The following is a 20,896-nucleotide window of genomic DNA, read 5'->3' on the forward strand; positions in this document are numbered from 1 at the left end:
TTCCCCCAACTCATCTCCTCAGAGAGTCAGTGGGACATTACGGCAACTACCTTACCAACCTACCCATCAAGTGTTAGGGTTGGCTTCACCTCGACCTCAACAGCTCGTTTTACTCATCCCTCTCTTCCTTCTTCTCACGAGTCACATTTTGTATGATATATCTTCTTTTTCTCACTGTTCTACACGTCAAGCAAACAACGGCCATGGCTTCTCAGATCTTCGACCCGGAAGATAGGCACTACTGCTATCAGTGCGAGGAGGTGTTTCCGTCAGCGTATGCCATCTTCGAACACCGGCGGATCAAGTTTGCTGAAGATGGCAGCCATATCCACTGTTCTATCTGTGGCCTCACGTTCCTTACGAAAGATGGGCGCGATGCCCACATCCGGCAGGTAAGTAAGGAAAAGCTCTCCTTCATCCATTATGCCACATCGAGCTGGCTGCTGGCTGCTGGCTGCTGGCCGGCAATGGGGAGTTTCTCTAACAGCGAGGGTAGACCCATCCCAAAGAGCAGGACCTTAACTGCCCCGGATGCAAGGCTCACTTCATCCGCGCTGCCGGTCTCATGGCCCATTTGGAGCATGGCGAATGCCCCAAGATCAGCAAGTCGCAGCTTGATGCCAAGCGAATCAAGAAGCTTGCCTTTGCCCACGAGCTCGAGAAGCGCGCGTCGCCCAACTTCCCCCTCACGGCTTTCGATACGCACGGCACCACGTCTTGGGAGGCGGCCCACGCCAGACCTGTCCGCATCCCTCTGAATGAGTCGAGTGCCAATAAGGTCTTCTTTAAACAGGAGTTTCCTCCGGTGGGTAGCAGCAGCAGCGAGAACCGTCAGCTGGAGACGGGCAAGACGATGCAAGTCACCTCGGGATACGGCCAGACGGCTGTCGTCGCTGGGAGGTCCCGCTCTATACATGATTCCCATCATGCGGCTATCGCCGCCGAGAAGTACCGCGACCCATTTATCGGGCTCTACCGTTGTCCTGAACTCTCCTGCCGGTACGTGAATGTCATACCTCTACCATCCCTTTTTACTTACAGCGTTTGCCTTCACTTTTTACAAGGGCACCGAACCACTCTAACCGGGACATATTGTCGTAGCCAAACATTCAAGACGGCGCGGGGCATCACGGATCACTTGCAGCAGCCCGGCGTGCATACGGCGCGGCGCAAGTTGCAGTGCCCCATGTGCTTCAAGTGGTTCAAGGACGTGGTGGCCATGACGGCGCACGCCGAATCGCAGAGCAAGCGCTGCAACCTTCGGTTCTCGCAGCACTACCGTCCCTTCATCGACCAGCTGACGGCCGGGGTGGTGGATGCGGTCGGCGTCCACGAAGACAGCACGGTCAAGTACGAGGTCAGCAAGGATGCCACCGACGGTATGAACATGGTCCAGGACAAGGTTCAGCAGGCCATGATTGACTACCGGACCAAGGCGTTGGAGGACCAGGCGACGTACTGGGACAATCGTCCGATTTCGGCTCAGGAGTGGTGAAGATGCTGCGGCGTGGCGGCTGACGACGAAAGATTTCCTACCTCTACAGCAGGGAGGTAGGTTCCCATCTAATCTTGTATCTAGGGGTAGACACGATATCAGGCACTGGGAGACGGAAGAAGGCGGTGAGATCGGAGGTATCCGTACTTCGTAATTAGGTAATAATCGCACTGATGACCCAGGCCTGACAAATTACACAGCCACTATCCAAGCCTCACAAGCCCCAACGCACAAGCCCCAGGAGATTTTTCGGTTAATATTACTCCGTACATGTACTTTCCGTACAGTGTTCGACTCTGCAACAAATCGACCCCTGGATTCTTGGCTCGATTACGTACACGTACGTACCTACCCACGTCTTCCCTAATTCTTACATACTCCTTACTCCGTGGACATCTCGCATCTCCGGGAATCCCACTCCCTACCGACCCTGTGCCTCTTTGTTCTTTAGGAGGGTCGTACAGCCCCGGGTGGTCAGATGGAATAACAAGGACAAAGGGCAGCAAACCACGACTTGCTTCCGTTCTTCAATCCATACGCCATGATCTCCACCATCAACATCGCCATCACCGTCAATACCACGTCGTCCTCGGTCGTAAGCTGATGGAGTCTGGCAGCTCCCAAGTCGAACTAGTTACATCCTCATTGCCGACATTTCAATCTCCTTCCCCCTCCGAATACGGACCCGACAAGCATAGCAACACCATGGCTCGTCGTTGGGCCAGACGAGTGGAGCGTGGCTGCTGCCTCTTCGCGACATACTTGCCCCTTACGCTGGTGTATGGCCTCACGACATGGGCTCTCTGGGTAGACGTGAGCATAGGCTCGTTACCTACCAAGATGCCTTGGATTGGTACGTTCCATTTTCCGGCTTGGATCTGCGTTCTGCGTTCTGCGTTCTGCCCCAGGAGACCACCTCGTCCCAGGCTAGGCTAACCATATCGGAACGGGAACAGGCACTGGAACTTCAATCGGCGCCGTCATCATTTACGCTCTGCTCAACTGGTCATATACTACCGCCGTCTTCACCGACCCCGGCAGCACCACCAACAAGTATGGCTATTCCGAGCTTCCGACGGAAGCACCCCCGGTTGCCACCTCGTTCACGGTCAAGTCGAACGGCGAGATGCGGTTCTGCAAGAAATGTCAGGCCAGGAAGCCGGACCGCGCCCACCACTGCTCCAGCTGCCGCCGCTGTGTGCTCAAGATGGACCACCACTGCCCGTGGCTGGCTACATGCGTCGGGCTCCGCAACCACAAGGCCTTCCTCCTCTTCCTCATCTACACCACTCTGCTCTGTTTCTACTCCTTCGCCCTCGCGGGCGCTTGGACCTACGTCGAAATCATCGACAACAACACCACCTACGTCGACGCCCTGCTACCCATCAATCTCATCATCCTGAGCGTCGTCGCCGGCATCATCGGCGTCGTCATCGGCGCCTTTACCGGGTGGCACGTCATGCTCGCCGGCCGCGGGCAGACGACGATCGAGTGCCTCGAGAAGACCCGCTACCTCTCTCCCCTCCGCAAGACCATGGAAAGCCGCACGATCCGCGGCATGCCGCTTCCCGGGTACGGCCGCCAGCTCATCGACATGCACGCCAACGCGCTCCCGGGCATCACGCGTCCCGAAGAAGGCGAGGAGATGCGCAGGGACCCGGCCGGCCGGGACGGCCAGCGACGACCCATGGCCATGTCGTACGAGGAGCTGGAGCGGCAGCGCGCCCGGAAGCGCTACGAAGAGTACCTGGACGAGCAGGACTCGAAGAACCTGCCCAGCGCCTTCGACCTGGGGTTCAAGCGCAACCTGCTGCACCTGTTCGGGCCGTCGCCGCTCCTGTGGTTCGTCCCCGTCTGCAACACCACGGGAGACGGCTGGTCATGGGAGCCGAGCCCCAAGTGGCTGGCGGCGCGGGAACGCATTGCGGCCGAGCGGGAGGCGCAGCGCGCGAGGGAGGTCACGGCCGGTTGGGGTGCGGAGGCGCCTCCGCAGTTTTACGCCCCCAGCGTGCCGTTGTCGTTGTCGTTGCCGTTGCCGTCGCCATCGCCATCGCCGTCGCCGTCTCAGTTTGGTGCGGGGCGCCACTATCTACAACCGCAAAAAACGCAAGCACAGCGATCGTCATCGTCGTCGGCCGCGTCTCCGTCGGCCGCGTCTCCGTCGGCCACGCCCTCTCGGTCGTCGCCTTTACCCTCGCCCTTCGGACGCAAGATGCCGTCCAAGGCGGATCGCGTGCTGGGCCGGGACCCGAACTTGTACGCGGATGGTCCGCAGGAGGCGGTGTCGATGCAGAGGCTCAACCGCAAAGGGCGGGCGCTCGAGGATGAGTTGGGACTTACGGATGAGAATTATGAAGACGATGACGAAGAAGAAGAAGATGACGATGACGATGAGAAGTATCGCGACGACGACGTTGGCAACAAGTGGGGGGACGACGGCGAGAATAGCCGACTCGTCCGCAAGGGTGGTGGAACGGCGGTCACGAAGACGGGTCGGAAGGATGAGGTCGCGGCGGTCGTGGAGCACCGGACGTTGAACCTCGTGACGAATGGAAATAACTGGAGACGCGGTGGCGCCAGCGGGTTGCTGCGAACGGCCAGCCACAGCCCGGTCGCGACACGGGCGGCGGTTAGTTCCAAGGATCCATTGGAAGACGACGACACGGTGGACTAATTAACGGGTTTCCTAACAGAAGGAATAAGAAAAATGGGATTTGAAAAGGGATTTGCGAGCGGAGATGCAGCCTTTTTTTCTGTTCAGAGCACGACTACCTACCTTACGCATACATACATACGTTTTTGAACATGTTGAGGAGCGAGCGCTTATTCACTGATACCCCCAGACAAACTTGGTACCTAGAGAAAGAAGGCCGAGAGTTTATTTTTACTTGGAGCTGCAGCCTTATTACAGATTGGTGTTGTTCTGATTATAGGATTATTTATCAGCACAGGGGACGATCCCTGTGTCGACGCATCTACCCCTACAGGATTCGGGTAATTTCGCGGGAGGACTGGGCTGTACGTTGTATATGGCCTTTTTGTTATGTGTGTTATGTGTTGTATGTTTTATGTTTACTTTTTTTGTTCTTCGTTTTATTCTTTTTTTTAATGGTATTTTGCTCCTTTCTCTCTTCCTTTTCGTTTTGGGCCAAACAAGCAAACCCCGAGCAAAGCAAAACCCGCCACGAAGCTGAAGCTGTCGGTTGTCGGACTTCAAGTTCCTCCGGCCGGACTGTGGATGAGATTTGACGAGATTTGACTTGACGTCTCGACCGCCTGGGTGGACAGATGAGGGTCACTCATTCCACTCACTTGCAGTAGGGCTTACGGGGCATGTCTGTCGCGACTGGGGAGAGGGGGGACAGGGGGGTTGGGCGTTGGGCGTTGGGCATTTGTCGTTTGACTTGGTACTGAGCTCAACAGCTGTTACAAAGGAGTGCAGGCCGTCGAGAAGGTTGAGAAACGTCGGCGGCGGCGGTAAGGTATAATGATTCTTTTCTTCCCTTGGAGCGACGACTGCTCACAGAACATGAAATGAAGCTAAAGGAAGCCCAGGAATCAGAACGAGACTCGACTGAGAAGAAGGAGGTGAGAGGGAAATACGAATCAGAAGAGAGCCAGGAGGCCCCTTTGCTAAATGCGGAACCACGGACCAGGGTTCTTATGACGAAGGATGAAGCGATCACACCGTTCTCGGCCCTTCGCCCTCGGGTCTTCGCTTGGCATCGCTTGGCCTCCTCTTCTTCTTCTCCCAAATCTACATGGCCCTCGCCAAACCCCTGTCCAATCTGACAGGACTAGTGTCAGTCTGGACTAGAGGATGACTGATTTGGTTACTTTCGTACTGGGGCAGCAACTCCACAGGGCTGGTCGCTGTCTCGAACCCCTGCTGGTTCTTCATGGAGGTGCAGACATGTTCCCAAATTTGTGCACATTTCGAAATAATATCCGCATTACTCCGTACGGATGGATAACTAAGTGTACGAATCCAACGCATCCCAAGGAGAATTCCGGCGCATACATTACATCTGGATCTTTGGGTGGCTGATTCGGGCTGAAGAAGATGCTATTCCGAGATGATGGGCCCTCCCCTCTTCACCCTCCTCCTCTCACTGACTTCCAACCCCTGGACCCCTACCCTTTTCTACTCTTCCCATGTTTTGGTTTTCCCCCGGGATTCTTCAGTACCGCCCGCCCTGACCCCTGGAAGGATTCGATTTGTCTCGTATCGTCTTATCCATCCGCTGTCTTCTCTTTCTCTTCCTCTTCCTGTCCATCTCTATTCCTCTCTCTCTCTCTCTCTCTTATTCCTCTTACTCAAATTTCCTCTTCGGTCTCTTGTTTCGGTCGTCTCATCTCTCGCCCGCCTGTCCACCCTCGAATCATCCATCCGTGCATATTGCCTATTCTTACTCTCTCCCCACTCCCCCTTTTCCCGTATACCGCGAGTAAATCTTTTCTCTCTGTGCTCTCCTCGCGAACCTTGGGACTCTGATTTTCAAAACTCCTTTTCGACTCTTGTTTTTCATATTTTCTTCTGTCTAAACGACCCTCTGGTTTTGTTGTTCTTAATATTTGATCTTTATTGATTTATTGACGTGGGTTTCTCCTCTCCGACGAACTACTGCGCGCGCGTGTGTTCTCTTTCGCCTATCGATTTGACTGGGCCTAATACAGCACATCGCGCATCGCGCCTTGTGCCCTCGCTCGTTTCCCCCCGGCGTCTCAGTCATTGGCAATTAGCCCATTAGGCGATAGGCCACTCGAAAAACATTGGCTGGCCGGACACCACAAAGCGACGAAGCTCTTTCTCCCAACTCTCGACGTTGGCACCCTCGATCCTCCTCCTCCTCTTCTTCTTCTTCTTTCCCGGCCGATAACCACACCATGACCTCCACCGTGACGCTTGCCACGGGCTTGGGTGCTTCAAGCGACGGCGAGAGATGGGCTGTTCCCATGACTGAGCCCTGGACGGCGCCATCCGGATGCTCGACCATCGTCCCCTGGAACGCTGGCGAGGGGGCAGGGTATCACGAGACGTGCGCGCCGCCCGCGTGGACGGAGGCCTGGTACTACGACGGATATTATTCCCCTGGCGTGTGCCCTTCAGACTATACCGTCGGCTGTACGAAGACTTCGGGGAGCGTCAATTTCGAGGACATATTAGCTGAACAGACCGCAGCCGCTTGCGTTCCGAAGTGGGTGACCCCTTTTTTCTTCTTTTTTCTTCTTTTTTCTTCTTTTTTCTTCTTTTTTCTTCTTTTTTTCGTCTTGTTTTTCGTCTTTTTTTCTTCTTCACTTGTCGTTCCTCTCCTGACTATTCCCTCGATCACATCTCAGCTGACAACCCCTCTCTTCTCCTCTAGAAACTTCGCATGTTCCGAGGACACAAGCGGGATCACCTTCTGGGCTACCATGAGCTACACCGTAAATGATGATGTGTGGACCACGACAGTTCCGGCCATACAAATCCGATGGAGACCAGAGGACCTCGACATCCTGGCCGTCCACCCTCTATCCGGTGCCATCAGCGCCGCAAGTTCAAGCATACCCAGCCGCAGCCGCAGCGGCAGCGGCAACTCACCCTCTGATCAGCCGGAATCCTCGTCCGACGGCGGCGGCATCTCGACCGGCGCCATCATCGGCATCGTCGTCGGCGTGGTAGGAGGCCTAGCCCTCATCGGCATCGGCGCCTTCTTCCTCCTCAAGAGGCGGGGGAAGAACACCCCCAAGACCGGCAAACCATCCGGCCCCGGCGGCGCCGCCGCCACCGGAACCGGTTTCGCCCCGCAACCCAGCTACAGCCCCGTGCCGATGAAGGAAACCCACGGCTCCGCCCGCGTCCACTCGTACACCCAGCAGGTCCCCAGCGCGACGACGTCCCCGTCCCCGATGGTCAACGCCGCGGGCTACTACGCCCCGCAGGCCCAGCAGCCCTACCCGCCGCAGCCGGGGTACTCGCCCCAGCAGCACTACACCCAGACGCAGCAGCAGCAGTCGCCGCCGATGGCTTACGCCGCTTCGCCTCCCCTCCAGCAGCAGCAGCCGCAGCAACCTGTGTACGAGATGGCGGTGCAGGACAATAAGCCTGTTTCCGAACTTGCGGGGTCGGGGACGCCGTTTGAGATTTCTGAACTTCCTTCCGGGCCGGCTGATGCTGGTGGGAGCGCCGTGTCGCCTCATACGACGGCCCCGGTCTCGGGATCCGTTTCGCCCCGGTAGCCCCTATGATCTGAAGATGCGATGCCTTTTTTTTTCTTCTCTTCTTCTTCGTCATTATTGAGCATATATCCCGCCGGTTTTGACAAGAGGATGGCAACCAACGCCCATCGCTCCGTTGACTGCATGGGAATGGAGGTGAATCGAGAGAGTAGGGGATAGAGACTTACCTACTCACCCAGCGACTGGTACGAGAGAGGGAGAACGGGGAAAATTCGGATACCAGCTTGTAACTTATTTCTGCTTATTTCTTTCGGCGTACATAACAGGGCGATGGCGAGCACGGGCGTTGCTGATCCCCCGTTCAAAGCCTACATTATACTATGCATGCGGCCTGTTGTCGCTGCAAATATACCACGACTTTTCATACGCGTATGTCCCCTACCCTGCCTGTCTTCTGTTGTTCTAATATAGACGGGGAGGGCTTACCAAGAAGTTGGTGCTTACCACTCGCATGTTGGATCTTGTCGTTGTTCAGAGAACAAAAGTCGACTCGCTTCACCTCTCCCCGAAAGACCAGGGGGTGATGTCGCCGGGGAAACAACCAGACAACAAAAAGAGGAGCATGTGGCGCAAGTCGAGGGGAGCAATCAGAGGCTGACAGAGAGAGAGAGAGAAGGGGGGGGGAGTGGAAAGAGGGAAGAGGGAAGAGGGAAGAGGTTGCCCGACCTGACCTCCTCGGCAACAGAAGGTCGGTGGACGTTGCGAAAGCCAAGACAAAGCAAATATGTACGATGGGCGCCCCTGTGTTACCTTGAATCGGACATTGCCGTGGTGGTCGTCTTCGTCGTTGTCGTCCGATGAGTCTCGCCGACAACGGGGGATCCCCTTCTGTCGAGGTGCATGGGAACGTTCGTTGGCGCAAATCAAGGCTTCACAACTCACAACAGGACGGAGAGTTGAGGTGATGGATGGTAGGCCCCCGTGACGGTTTGTTTGGTCTCCGATCTCGCTGGCTTCTGCGGCCTCTTCTCCTCGTGCCTATCAAACTGACTCTTCTCTCCGCTGTGCATCCCTTGCACTGCTCGCTGCTCACTGCTCGCTGCTCACCGTCGGTCCTTCATGACGCCTTCCGTGGTCCGTTTTGTCCGATGATGGATCTTACTTCGGATATCCGTGTCTTCTGCTTCTCCGTCAAGAAGGCCAAGGCCCCTTCGGCCGCCTTGGGGGCCGTGTTCTGCTCTGTATTCCCCCCTTTTCCTTTGACGGGGGAATTTTTTTTTTTTTCCTTTTCAAAATGACACGCCGTTCCACAGCAGACGCAGCACAGCGCAACACCAACACTACTACTACATTTACACCGACGTCCCATGCCACTGGCTTCGCTCTCGTTCGATGCCATCTTGGCCACCCCTCACATCATGCTGGCTATCGAGATGCGCCCGCGTGTCTCATGTCTTAGATTTTGCGCCGCCGTACGACGTGGCCAAAAGTCCATGAACCAAACTACTCTGCCTTACATCTAACTACCATCCCCTCCGAATGCACAGCACAACTCCCCGTCAGGGGTCTGGTTTGCAGGTAGGGAGGCCAAGCAGGCAAGGCAGTCAGATGTGTGCAACTACGCAACTATATCCAAGACAGACCAGACATACCACAGTCAAATCGCAATGCAAAGTCCTTGGCGTGCGACGTTCCATTTCCCTGTGTAGAAGGTTGTGGTGACACGACATGACGACATGACGACATGACAGAGCGAGAGAGCTATCCCGTCGTCCCCTGTCGATACCCGTCAAGCTTGCTTTCCCGCTCCGTGTCTGTCCGATGAATTTCGAGGGCAAAAGGCAAAAGGGGAAGTGTGCATCAAAGAACGGACCGGGAGAGGGCAGGCGGAAGTATCCGCAGGGCAGAAGAAACATGAAGACAAGACAAAGATGAGGGAGAAGGAAAGGGCAGGCGACAGGAGGGAGACCGGGGCGCACACGATACTGTCCTCGCCCGAACCGCCTACACGGAGACATATCATTCTCGACTGTCTGTTTGACGTAGTTCTGTCGTCTTCTTCATTGTCCCTTCGTCTCTTCGTTGTCCGGCAGCAGCTCTGTCCTCCAAAGATGTTTCCCATCTCGTCCGTCCATCCCGATGAGCCATAAGTGATGAGCCATGAAAGCATAAACTACACCGAGGGTGACAGGAAGATCCGGTCAAGACCACCAGAGCAAACAACTGAACAGAACTGCAGGTTTGGATACCGTTCGGTCTGCAGGGATAGACAGAGACAGAGACAGAGACAGAGACAGACTCGTACAGCCATGCTCCCCCCCTTCGCCCACTCTCCCTGCATCTTCTCATCTGTCCCGCCCTCCCTACATCTCCTCATCTCTCCTCGTGCTACCCTACGCCAGTCTTGCGTCCTCGTGTTTCCTCAAGCGGATGCCCTTCGCAAGAGGTACCTGCAGCAACCATGCACTCGCGCGAATATAATTCCCCCTCCAAAGACTCACACGCTCGAACGCCCAGCCCCAGTTACACAGATGTCGGACCAAAGTCGGAGTTCATGGTAAGCCGAAGAGGATCTACACAGCCTCGTCTCGTCTTCAGCATGTTTCCCTTGCAAGACAGTTGAGGTATCGAGTCCTCAGACGTTATGTACTCTCAAGTACTCTCAAGTACTTCTCCCTAGGGCCACCCCCTTCCCGCCTCCTGCCACAATCCTTTCCTCCTTTTCTCTCACCCCATGGGGGGCGGCGTCAGAGGGAAGGGAACCTGCTTGCATCTACCCAGATGTAGATATAATCATATATCATATCTGTACCTTAAAAAGAGCAAAAAACTCGAGCACTTATTATTCAACTCGACGACAGCCAGAGAAATCGCCAGTTCTTCTCTGCCTGGCTCCAGACAACCTACTCGCTTACTCACGGTCTTTGGAGGATTGCCTGATGGCACCATCTCGTTTCCAATGCACACGTAGCACATGCGTGACATGCCGCGTGGACGGACCTGACAGCGAGCCACACACACTGAAAGATATCAAGTTGATCATCTGATATCATATCAGTGGTCCGGAGAAGACAGAGGGGAGGTGGGGTGAAGGCTACATACAACATACACCATGGGCCTCAGACAAGTCCCGACTCCCAACCACTTACAGTCTACGCAATCGAAGTGCAAGTATGGATGGCTCATCGAGGGAACACAATCAAGATCAGTATTCCGATGCACACCGGCATTCATGCTCTCCGCACTTGGAACTTCCCGCGATCCCCTTCTAGTTGACCGAGCTCAACCACCGAGGAGGGAGGGGGGCATAGCGAAACGGACTGGACATTTTGAACCACACCACCAGCACCACAGCCCGCCTCACCAACCCCGATGTCACCTCCGTGCGGCGTGCGCGCGCCCCGTCTGCCCCGCCCGTTGCCAATTTCCCACAAATGCCCAGATGGAGAGGAACGGATTTCAAATCGACATCCAAACTTTCCCCTCCCTCTCTGCCCCTTCCATCGCGCGGCTCACTGCATGGAGGGTGCCATGCATGGAGACTTAGATAGCATTGCATATCGCTTGCCGGGGTCAGGCGAGGCTGGTCAGGTTGGTAGCATGCCAGACACGGCACAGCCATTAATATACCAAGTACCCCGTACACAGTACACAGTACGCAGTACGCAGTACCGTAACAGGGGATATACCTTAGTCATAGTAAAAATAGTAATATACCTTAGTAATAACGCGATGGCTATAGCGTGCTAAGTATCCGTACTTTGCAGCACAATATCAGAGGAACGATTTCGTACTCACGAGGCAATGCAACCGTCAAACAGACCGACAAGGCAACGGCGAGCACCAACATCATAGCCTTGACCTTGACCTTGACCTTGACCTTGACCTTGACCTTGACCTTGACCTTGACCTTGACCTTGACCTTGACCTTGACCTTGACCAGAGACACCCTTCCCCCTCAATCACATCCCCTAACAGAAAACATGGTTCCGTCTCTCTCCTAGCCGCCCTAATGCCTCCACCACCCCTTGTCCCTTATCCACCGTTCGCGCCCATTGCCGGCCGGCCGCCCCCTCTTCCTCACCCACCCAAAATAACAACCCAAATACAACGGTATGTAGACACCCCCTATCATCCCAGCAGATCTCTCCATATCAAAGGCTGCGCTACTCAACCCCATCCATGCAATCAATGCATGCATGCATGCATGTCGGGGGCTAGGTACGTTGTAGCTAGCTAAGCTAGGTAGCTAAGCTAGCTAGGTATTCTGCATATTCACTCACTTCTGTCGCTCAATTAGATGAATCTTGGTATGCAAGCCGCCCTTTCACCGTTCACCTACATGCCGAAATACGTAAGCTCACCGCTCACCTGACCTTATGGCATATCGTTGCCGTCCGCCGTTGTCCTCGTCTCGCCGTCAATGTCCCTTCACCTCTTGGCATTCTCCTCTCCCCCGGCCCCTGGTTGTGGTTGTTTTTGTCCCCTGCAACAGTGATTGTGATGATAATACGTGAGTACATTGTAATGAGTACATTGTAATTATGAGTACGGAATATGTGGATCACTCCTCCTCCTCCGCCTCCGCCTCGCCAACCCGCCTCAACCCCTCCCACCCCGGTCCCAGCCGTCTCCGTACCTCTTCCTCGGTGCTCCGCCCAGACTCGTAAGTGACAACGCAACGGGATCACACACACACACACACACACACAGCGCGCCACCCACTATCCGTAGAAATCCCCCGCAAAACGCCGATCCGTCTGAACCCATATCCCCGGTTCTGGCTCCGACCTTAACTCCATTCCATACCAGGTCTCGGGCCCCTGGCTAGTACAGTAGGAACGCCTCACCTTGCTTTTTCATTTTCATTTCATGATTCAATTGTTCCCCTTTTTCGACGTGACGAGGCTGACACCCACGGACGCCATTGTTTCGAAATTCTCCGGACAGGGGATGGGGGATTCAGAGAGAGAAGCAAAACGGTCGGACAATAACAATCAACTGGCCCATGCTCCACGCCTAATCTGTGCCTGTGTGCCTGTGTCTTTACGCTGTAACTAACTCCGTTCCCTATTTCCATCCAATCACCCAGTCCAATTCCCATCGTAATTAATCAGCTCCTTGCTGCATGCCAATCCGCCGTCTAAACGAGGCGTGGAGACGATCGACGGCAACGACCGACGACGGTAACGAGGACAAGCACAAGGACGACGAGAACAGGCAACAACCAAAAATACCGAAAATGCGCCAACGTGGGCGAAAATGCGCGAGGGCGGCCGTTCCATCTCCGTGATGCCCTTTTTCGTCCAAAAACATGCACGACTTCGCTGCCAGCATGTCATGAGGTCAACGGCATATCAGATATGCGGTAAGACTGACTGCAATGGGGAAAAGGTAGGAAAGGGAAAGCAACAAGGGCTTTCTCTCTCTCTCTCTCTCTCTCTCTTTCACACACACACACACCCCTTCGATTAACTGGAAGCCTGGGGATGTCGTGTAACACTCCCAGCAGCTACCCCAACAGGGCAGGGCAGGCCGCAGAGTAGAAACAGAAACGCCAGCTCAGAGTCCTGGGGGTTTGATCCCCTGTCCTGTCCTGTCCTGTCCTGTCCTGTCCTGTCCTGTCCTGCCCTGCCCTGCCCTGCCCTGCCCTGTTGTTCCTGCAACTAAAGCATCCTTCGTCTTTCTTCCCTGCCAGGCGCTTACACCACCCCTTCGTCGTTCGCCAGCCTGGTAAAACGAAACCAACGCGCCCCTATGTGTACTGTACCTATACATGTCTGAGACGTACCCCATTATCTGTCTCTCCCTTATCTGCACTCACCTCGGCGGACCTCACTTCACCTTACCTCACCTCGCGTCACGCGTCGCGTCGCCTCACCTCGCTAAACCCACCTCGCTAAACCCACCTCGCCTTGGCCCTTCTCTTATCGCAGCGCGCGCAGTCAGTCAGTCGTAAGTGCCCGTAGTAGCAAGTGCGCGCGTAGTGCGGGTAGCGAAAATGGCAACCGCAAAAGGTACCATCGAACCCTCAATCAAACCCTCTCCAGACCCTCCCGGCGCTGCGGCCCTTGATCCTGGGCAGGCCTTTTGCGACCTTTCCTGCTGCGACCCCTGGGCCCTGGCTTGGCCTTGACGAAACCATGTTCTTTTTCCTTTCCACTTACCCCCCCCCCCTTTTTGTTTTGGACCAGGATCGACGAGTTTAGATACCTATTCCTCCCGCAAGGCACGCCCCTTCCCTTCCCTTCTCTTCCCGCCCGTCGAGCCAGCGCGCCGGGCCTGATCAATGGCCCATGTCAGGGCTATTCTTATTACGCATATGTACGCATAACGGTACCTTGTACGCGTATCCGTAGCTGCGCTCGAGCCTAAATGTACCCCGTACCCCCTATGTTGCTTTGGACAAAAGAATCCCCCCCAGCTCCAACTCCAACTCCAACTCCAACCCCAATCACAATCACAACCCCTGCTTTTCCCTCCGCCGACATGGCGGAATCCCTCGCCAAACACACGGATCACGCGGTGTCCGGGTGAATCTGCAATTAGTCAAAGTCCAGGACCTTAAGTATCATCGCATCATCTGCAGAGGAACGTGCATGGCGTCGAAAGAGTTGTCCTGATATTGGTGCTGATGCAGACACGAGCCCCGGAGAACCCCTTGCCTCCCGGTCCCTCGCATACCCCGAAATACCATACCAGTCCTTAAGACGTTATGTATGGCGTACGAGTCTGAATGGGACTCTCCATGAGGACCCATAACACTGGCCCCCCCCGGCCCTTGCAGGACGATGGACCATGCGTGCTTCGTACTACCCTAGTACGAAGTAATCATGGGGGGGAGGTGATAGCGACCAACCTGGCAACCCAGGAACATATTCTTAACCCATGCATTGGATGGGTGTATGTGCGAGCTTATCAAGAAGGCAGCTAACCCGAGTCTTCTTCCCTGGCCGCCGCACTGGATACGGAGGTGGATACGTCACACGCCTCGGCCTCGCATTGCTGCGTGGGGGCCGACGGGCATTTATGACCCGGGGTTCACGCGCCCACCGTGCGAGCCCTTTCAGAACTGATGAAAGCAAGCGTCGCAGCCGTGGTCGTAATCGTAATCATGCGCCGGGTCATCTATCGCCCGCATCCCCTCCCCGCCTTTGCTCACCTCCCGCCTACCTGTTCGGCAGGGGGGTCGGTCCTTCCAGCTGGTAAAGTGCTGCGTACTATCGCCCAAATGGGACAGGAATGGGAACCGAGGCCACTGGGGCGGGAGGAAATGTCTCGAGGCTTGGCTCGTCCGTTTGTCTGGGCCTGCTGTTTTGATGTCGTACACCATCCTTGGAGCGAAACAAGCGGGCTGCAAGCTCGGCCGTACTAGTTTCGCGATTCTTCCCGTCTAACAAACAGAAGACCCCCACAAAGGAAGAGAAAGAAGGCAGAAAAAGAAAGGAAAATATGAGCTGTCCGAATCCGAATGCGCCCATTGACTTGACGTGCCACGGAGTGCAGAGGTTGACTGATGTCTGTGATCCGACGTGCATTTGTCCGTCCGATCGGTGCCAGCACCTGGCATCGCGATAAAAAAGAAGAAAAAAGCCTTGGCGAGCATGGGGAAGGGGACCAGCCCGTGAATGTTATGACAACCCAAAGCAGATCGACCGCAGGCTGATCATCTGGTGCTGTCCGATCCTTGTTGACCCAACTGGGACGACACGTCGCAGATGACCTGATGCCGCACGGAGTAGACTGTATCCTAGTTCGCTTCAGCCGAAGAAACGCAAGAAGTGGAAGATGCGGAAGATGCGGGAGATGCGGAGGATGCGGTCTCAAGCTCGCTTCGCCCGTCGGCCGTCCGATCGCTTTGCATCCTCATCAACTTCATTTCCCTCGGTTGGGATATGTCTCAAAGCAGGTCCCATAACTCATGCTGCGCCGGTGATCACAGAAGCCGAAGATCGACGCGTGATGCCTCGGTGAGACGGTCGCCTTGCGTTTTCCTCACCGCGCGCCACCGCACCATCTACAGCCCAGGACTCCGCACACCGCCGGGCCCCCGGCATCGGTCGCAGAAAAGTTGCACGGCTGCAGACCGATAGTGGCAATACTTGGGACTGATTTAGTGCCCGTTCAATACCTGCATCTCCCTTCCTGCAATCGTAGCCACGAGGGGGTTACGATGCTTGCCAGTGCGCCAGGGTGTAGCCGTGGCGCAGGTAATATATACCCCCCCCCCCCGGCGCAAGGCAACGAGACCGGTGTGGAAAATAAGGCTGGCAAATCTCGGCCATACCGCGGTCGTACAGCTTCGACCTGTGAAGGCCAGCGTAAGTAGAACAAATCAGCAAATTGAGCATGCCGTTGAGAAGCAGGCCAGGGAGAGTGTAAGGCCATCCGCTTCTGGTATCATTGCACCTGGAATCGACAGTCAGAATGTCGAAAAGGGCACTTTGCCGGGTTGGTGCAGCAGTCTTACCGTCGTGGGCGGAGGTGAACCCCCTTCTTTGTTGGAGTTGACCGTTGAATCCATCGCAGGTGTACAAGCTGCGCAACTGCATGCCCTTGACGGCTTAGACGCCTGTCTACCGGCCATGACTATTCGACTGGCTAGAATGACAGACAGTACGAGTAGGCTCTTGCGACCTCTCTTTCTTGCTGACATCTCGCGAACTCACACCACTCCATTGGAAGTCAAGCCTGTCTTGTCTGATCATCTTTGATCACTGCCGAGCTGTTTGCTTTCGTGGGAGCCGAGAACCGATCGCGCCTCGTATCACCCTATGAAACCCTAAGTACGTTAGTTTGATCCCACTTTCCACGGTAGGGCTCCAATGGATGGCACCTTTCAGCTGGAGGAGATGACTGCCACCGTGCACGACAGGCCAAGCAACCGAATAAAAGCAACATCATGCGAGAGATGGCGAGGTCAAGTGACAATCAAAGGTCGCGACCTATCTCAACAATCGGATGACGTGTCATGCCTCTATCATAGAAGAATTGGCCATTGAAACATGTTTTGAGGGAGAGGAGGCTGGCCAACCTATTTGGCCAACATGCCCTGACGACGGGCTCGAGGCAAAGTGCAAATAAGTAACAGCCCATGCAAAACATTCGTCATGCCGCTTTTCTTGGGACTTACCTCGCCTCGTACTCTCGGAATGTGACCATAGTCGTGAAATCAAGTGTCCCTTCGGGATCTGGGTGAAAAGAGGGTCGAGTGCCCGGTCGGCCGGCACCAACGAGAGAACCACACGTCGCCGATCTCCACCCACACCCTCCCTCTTACCCCTGACTACCCTCCTTTCCCCAACCCCACATTGTTAAGGCGACGCGTTTCACTGGACGACAAGAGGAGTAAAACCCCCGGTTGACAGGGCGAGATGTGGGGAGATCTGCACTGCGACCAGGGGGGTCCTGATTCCTGGATCCAGGGACATGAAGAGGGGAAAGAAAACAACAGAAAAAAAGGAAGAAAAAAAAAGAATACTGATTCTAGAATGGCTGGGAAGAAACATCGCGCAGCTAAGAGAACGCTGGGGCGGCCAATCTTCGGCCTGTTCCCTCTCCGGGCCCAAGAATGGGGCAAAGACAGGTAAGACTACGACTCGCGGGGTATAATTCGCAGAACTTCTGGACGGATGGGCCAAGAAGAAAAGACCTCTCTGTTTGGATGATTTGGTCGCCGTCTCGCGGGATTTCGTGCTGCCTGTGTTGCCGAGAATGAAGTTCGATGAAAAGAACTATTCGGACCATGCCACTCCACTGCTGGCTGTGCAGATAGAGCCAGGCTTTCCCGGCTTCGTTCCCTTTAATTACACTCTCTAAGTGTTTGGCCCCTCGGTGAAATCGGGGTTTTTTTCGCGGAGATTGCAGAGGTTGCACGGCACTATCCCTGAACCAAGGGTGGCCCTACGACATCTATCATGGGGATCCCAGGTCCAATGGTGAGGAAAGAGAAGCCATCGCTGATGGCAAAGTTCCTCCCTCCCAGAAGGCGAAGGCGACCATCGTCAGAGCCGTGACATGTGCCAAAGAACTCTGTGCCGTACATCGTAATTATAGCCGGTGTGCAACTAGGGGAGGGCGGCATCGCAACAGGCCATGCCCTAGTCGACTGTTGAACTCCACGGTCAATTTTAGCTGAAACGCGGGGGAAATCATCTTGAACCCCCCCCCCCTTCTTCTTAGCATAACGCGGGCGATCCTCCGACTAGGGAGTGAAATGCAAGATGATGATGTGCATATATGATACGGCCGGGCGTTGCCCATGTGGGCTCACAGACAGAATTTGATGTTTGTTCGGTTGTTCAGTAGCGCACCGTCAATTAGCGAGCGCCGCGTTTTGTCGTGCCGCATATGCGTTGGGAAGCTGGGAAAATAAAGAAGAGAAAAACGAAGGAAAGAAGAACGGACTGCCGGAAAAACTCCAGTCCGTTTCCGAAACGCGGGACCTTTCTCCACTCGACGGGCGGAAGAATGGGTGAAGATTCTGCCCCGTAATGCCTCCTCTTGGTGTCGGGGGACCTGCGAAATGGCCAAGGGCCCTGTTTGTAACTCCTCTTTGTAGGTATGGATGCTGCCTGGCCCGAGTTACATAACGTCGCAGTGCTTCAATACCATGGGGGTATGTGTGTTAATCAAAAAAAAAATCCATGGCACAGTCCAGCCCCCCCGCAAAGACTCTGAGACCACATTGAGATGGAAATTGAGAGGGCCCCCCTTTCATCTCCCGCGGTGATGACGGAGCCTTGCCAGGATTGATCTGGGGCTTGGGGCGCATTTCTTAGCGAGGAGAAAAGATCCCGGAGTTGACCTCCTCCTAGGAAAGGACCCCACTATCCAGCAAAAGACCCTTCTAATTCGTACTTCGTACTTCGCATGTGCACTTTCGGGCGTCTCGGGGTGACGACAGGCGCGACGTCTTCGACAGACATGAGAGCGGGCAATCGGTTCCATTTACCCACCTATGTTCAAACCGCTAACCGAAAGGACAAGGCAAAATGACCATTTTCGTGCCTCTGGCGGGAGTCCCCGGCATATTTGCTGCGCAGTGAAAAGACAGAGGCTGTTGGTTGCACATAGACGCAGAGGAATGGCGCGATAACTTGGCTAGGCGACCCCCCTTCTGGCGATATAGCCAAGGGAGGGGACTTGTTTTTTTGTCGGACCGACGATCTTGATAATACGCCATCCCGCGTCAAATACCTCGCATAAAAATTGTTGAACTTTTGCAGTCTGCAGCGCGCCAAGGAGAAGAATACGACGCCAGACCTCTAGCGGGTGGTGTCACTGATGTGCAGAATGCGGGGATGAGGGAGAAAGAAGAAGAAGCGGACAGCTAATTGTGTGTTGCAGAGTAACGAGAAAAAGGCTGTGGCAATGTGCGGCAGCACCTTGTGCCTTCCGCGCACCATTCAAAACGGATGGTGTCTGAGCCAGACGGCTGCAGACAGGATTCCACGACGGCTCGGGGATGGTGTTGGCCACCGTGATGATGGGTAGCAGACTGCACCTCGCGACGGGCCCTCCCGTTGTCGATTGCATTGACCCCTCTTTGAGAAGAATATGGGGGAGGGGAAACCAGCCACTCACAACCTGCAAGACTCGACATCTGCGGGCCATTTGACGACCACCCTCTAACCCATTATGACAAGGCGGAGGGGTCTTATACTGTAGATTTATCGGACTTGGTGTCGGATATCGGATATATCGGATAGTAGGTATGATGTGACCACCCCTCGACCATCTTATCTCTTCCCGACCTTGATTGACAGGGAGTCGTCGAGGTGCGGTTCGATGGCAACGCATTCGCGAAGGTATGGAGTATTGAATCGTAATGCAAGCGGCGAGGACTCCGACTCATCATGTAAGAACCTTGTCTGTCGAGAAAGTTACGGGGGCAAAGAAGAGAAAAGAAGAAGAAGAAAAACATGTACTGACGCACGAGAAAAAAACGGACATGGCGAAGCTTCTCATGTTCATGATTTGATGTTGCAGTGGTAGTGGAAAGTCTGTTGGCGTGACATTGAGTAAGGTAGGTGCCGAGCGTGGGATGGGGAAGGATTATCGCCAAGAGTTGGGTGCGTGAGGGAAGAGTCGGGAAATATACAACGACCAGTAAGGTAGTCTGTACGAATATGAACATGGATATGGAGATTCGTATCGGCATACCATACAGGGGACTACCTATGGAGGGAAAGAGAAGGGTCGCATTGAATCAGGACAAGCAGGTCATGAGGAAGGTGTTCGGCAGTGTTCCTGCTCTCTCCGCCCTCTCTGTCGCTATAAAATGTACTGTTCCAACGCCAGTCAATTGCAGTTACTAGGTACCGATACCACCATCCATAACACATCCCCCGCAGTCGCTAATTACAAGTTAGAAAGGCGGTCGTAACCCATGAGTACGGATCCTCCACCTTTGGTGAGGCAAGCCAAACAGGAACCCGGAGAATGTAGTATATGTACCTGAGGTAAAGGCCTAGGAGTACTCACTAAGATACTTACGCACTACGGACCTTGATGGCCCTCCTTCAGACCGTGGTAGACGCAAACAAGTTTCAGGATCTCAGCAGGAATCCATATGAACGCGAGAAGCCCTTCCTCCTCTACAAAGTAAGAATCGTCGCGACGGGTTGAACATGCTTGGTTTTCCCTAGGTAGGTCGACAAATCGACGAGCAAGTAAATTCATACCCCCCCCTGACGCAATGCGCGCTGTGACGGTGTTTTATGCAAGACATCGGCCACGTGCAAGGACGACATTGCGGACCTACCCAGCTGTCTATGTGGGCAATGCCTCTAACGTTGTATGTGTTGAAAGGAGGTGTAGGGTGCGCAGCGCCCAATCATCATCCACCTGCGACACTCGCAGTTGGAGCGATCATACTATGCATAGCATTTTCATCGATCTAACCAAGTCAGGAAAGTAACGGAGAGAAGGGGTGAGATTGGACAGAGGAATATATGGGGAAAGGGAAACACTCAAGAACACAAGGCAGAAGGAACATGTCCGTCGAGCTCCCCGATCAATGGCTGGCTGTACAGTCCTCGTCATCTTGATATATGCGTCACGAAGAACCTACACCTACATAGAGACAGATGCAGCATTCATTCCCTTGGCGTCGTGAGGGTAACTCTCCCCCATCCCCCATCCCCCGCCCCGCCCGCAAATCAACCAAAACCTCGAGGCGATGGGCAGAAAAGTCCATGGCAGTCAGTTCCATGCGTGCAAGATAAGAAATGTGCT

General features: G+C 54.8%; 8 protein-coding genes across 8 annotated transcripts; 7 read left to right on the plus strand and 1 right to left on the minus strand.

Moving 5' to 3' along the window:
- Nucleotides 1-1,184: 1,184 nt before the first annotated feature.
- On the plus strand, nucleotides 1,185-1,618 carry SODALDRAFT_327894 (hypothetical protein; the record flags this gene model as incomplete). Its single annotated transcript, XM_028610553.1, has 1 exon — nucleotides 1,185-1,618. A coding segment is annotated over one exon (311 nt), but the record flags the coding sequence as incomplete, so codon positions are not given.
- A 582-nt stretch (nucleotides 1,619-2,200) lies between these two features.
- On the plus strand, nucleotides 2,201-4,169 carry SODALDRAFT_336925 (zf-DHHC-domain-containing protein; the record flags this gene model as incomplete). The annotated part of the gene is made up of 2 exons (XM_028612632.1): nucleotides 2,201-2,348; nucleotides 2,452-4,169. The coding sequence occupies 2 exons, from the start codon at nucleotides 2,201-2,203 to the stop codon at nucleotides 4,167-4,169; spliced, it is 1,866 nt and encodes a 621-aa protein (XP_028471498.1).
- Nucleotides 4,170-5,429: 1,260 nt separating this feature from the next.
- On the plus strand, nucleotides 5,430-6,273 carry SODALDRAFT_44800 (hypothetical protein). Its single transcript, XM_028615379.1, has 2 exons — nucleotides 5,430-6,093; nucleotides 6,173-6,273. The coding sequence occupies exon 1, from the start codon at nucleotides 5,572-5,574 to the stop codon at nucleotides 6,082-6,084; it is 513 nt and encodes a 170-aa protein (XP_028471499.1). The 5' UTR covers nucleotides 5,430-5,571; the 3' UTR covers nucleotides 6,085-6,093; nucleotides 6,173-6,273.
- On the plus strand, nucleotides 6,187-7,877 carry SODALDRAFT_44809 (hypothetical protein). The gene has a single exon (XM_028615380.1). It carries the CDS (start codon nucleotides 6,383-6,385, stop codon nucleotides 7,715-7,717), a length of 1,335 nt encoding a protein of 444 aa, XP_028471500.1. The 5' UTR covers nucleotides 6,187-6,382; the 3' UTR covers nucleotides 7,718-7,877.
- A 740-nt stretch (nucleotides 7,878-8,617) lies between these two features.
- SODALDRAFT_327898 (hypothetical protein) lies at nucleotides 8,618-8,969 on the plus strand. Its single transcript, XM_028610554.1, has one exon. The coding sequence runs from the start codon at nucleotides 8,626-8,628 to the stop codon at nucleotides 8,953-8,955; it is 330 nt and encodes a 109-aa protein (XP_028471501.1). The 5' UTR covers nucleotides 8,618-8,625; the 3' UTR covers nucleotides 8,956-8,969.
- A 2,895-nt stretch (nucleotides 8,970-11,864) lies between these two features.
- Nucleotides 11,865-12,680, plus strand: SODALDRAFT_355918 (hypothetical protein; the record flags this gene model as incomplete). Its single annotated transcript, XM_028613869.1, has 5 exons — nucleotides 11,865-11,878; nucleotides 11,977-12,123; nucleotides 12,207-12,323; nucleotides 12,371-12,469; nucleotides 12,608-12,680. The coding sequence occupies 5 exons, from the start codon at nucleotides 11,865-11,867 to the stop codon at nucleotides 12,678-12,680; spliced, it is 450 nt and encodes a 149-aa protein (XP_028471502.1).
- A 105-nt stretch (nucleotides 12,681-12,785) lies between these two features.
- SODALDRAFT_355919 (hypothetical protein) lies at nucleotides 12,786-15,032 on the plus strand (the record flags this gene model as incomplete). Its single annotated transcript, XM_028613870.1, has 12 exons — nucleotides 12,786-12,909; nucleotides 12,992-13,025; nucleotides 13,140-13,199; nucleotides 13,330-13,390; nucleotides 13,443-13,601; nucleotides 13,708-13,802; nucleotides 13,852-13,955; nucleotides 14,082-14,190; nucleotides 14,249-14,358; nucleotides 14,411-14,459; nucleotides 14,529-14,711; nucleotides 14,744-15,032. 12 exons carry the CDS (start codon nucleotides 12,786-12,788, stop codon nucleotides 15,030-15,032), a joined length of 1,377 nt encoding a protein of 458 aa, XP_028471503.1.
- Nucleotides 15,033-18,772: 3,740 nt separating this feature from the next.
- On the minus strand, nucleotides 18,773-19,544 carry SODALDRAFT_44980 (hypothetical protein). Its single transcript, XM_028615381.1, has one exon. It carries the CDS (start codon nucleotides 19,457-19,459, stop codon nucleotides 18,938-18,940), a length of 522 nt encoding a protein of 173 aa, XP_028471504.1. The 5' UTR covers nucleotides 19,460-19,544; the 3' UTR covers nucleotides 18,773-18,937.
- Between the last annotated feature and the right edge of the window lie 1,352 nt (nucleotides 19,545-20,896).

This window comes from Sodiomyces alkalinus (genome assembly GCF_003711515.1).
Source record: "Sodiomyces alkalinus F11 unplaced genomic scaffold SODALscaffold_1, whole genome shotgun sequence".
Lineage (NCBI taxonomy): Eukaryota > Fungi > Ascomycota > Sordariomycetes > Glomerellales > Plectosphaerellaceae > Sodiomyces > Sodiomyces alkalinus.

Excerpts from the sequence above, each read along its gene's own strand:
- SODALDRAFT_327898 (XM_028610554.1), top strand. The coding sequence starts at position 8,626 with ATGGTAGGCCCCCGTGACGGTTTGTTTGGTCTCCGATCTCGCTGGCTT.
- SODALDRAFT_44809 (XM_028615380.1), top strand. The coding sequence starts at position 6,383 with ATGACCTCCACCGTGACGCTTGCCACGGGCTTGGGTGCTTCAAGCGAC.
- SODALDRAFT_44980 (XM_028615381.1), bottom strand. The coding sequence starts at position 19,459 with ATGCGTTGCCATCGAACCGCACCTCGACGACTCCCTGTCAATCAAGGT.
- SODALDRAFT_44800 (XM_028615379.1), top strand. The coding sequence starts at position 5,572 with ATGATGGGCCCTCCCCTCTTCACCCTCCTCCTCTCACTGACTTCCAAC.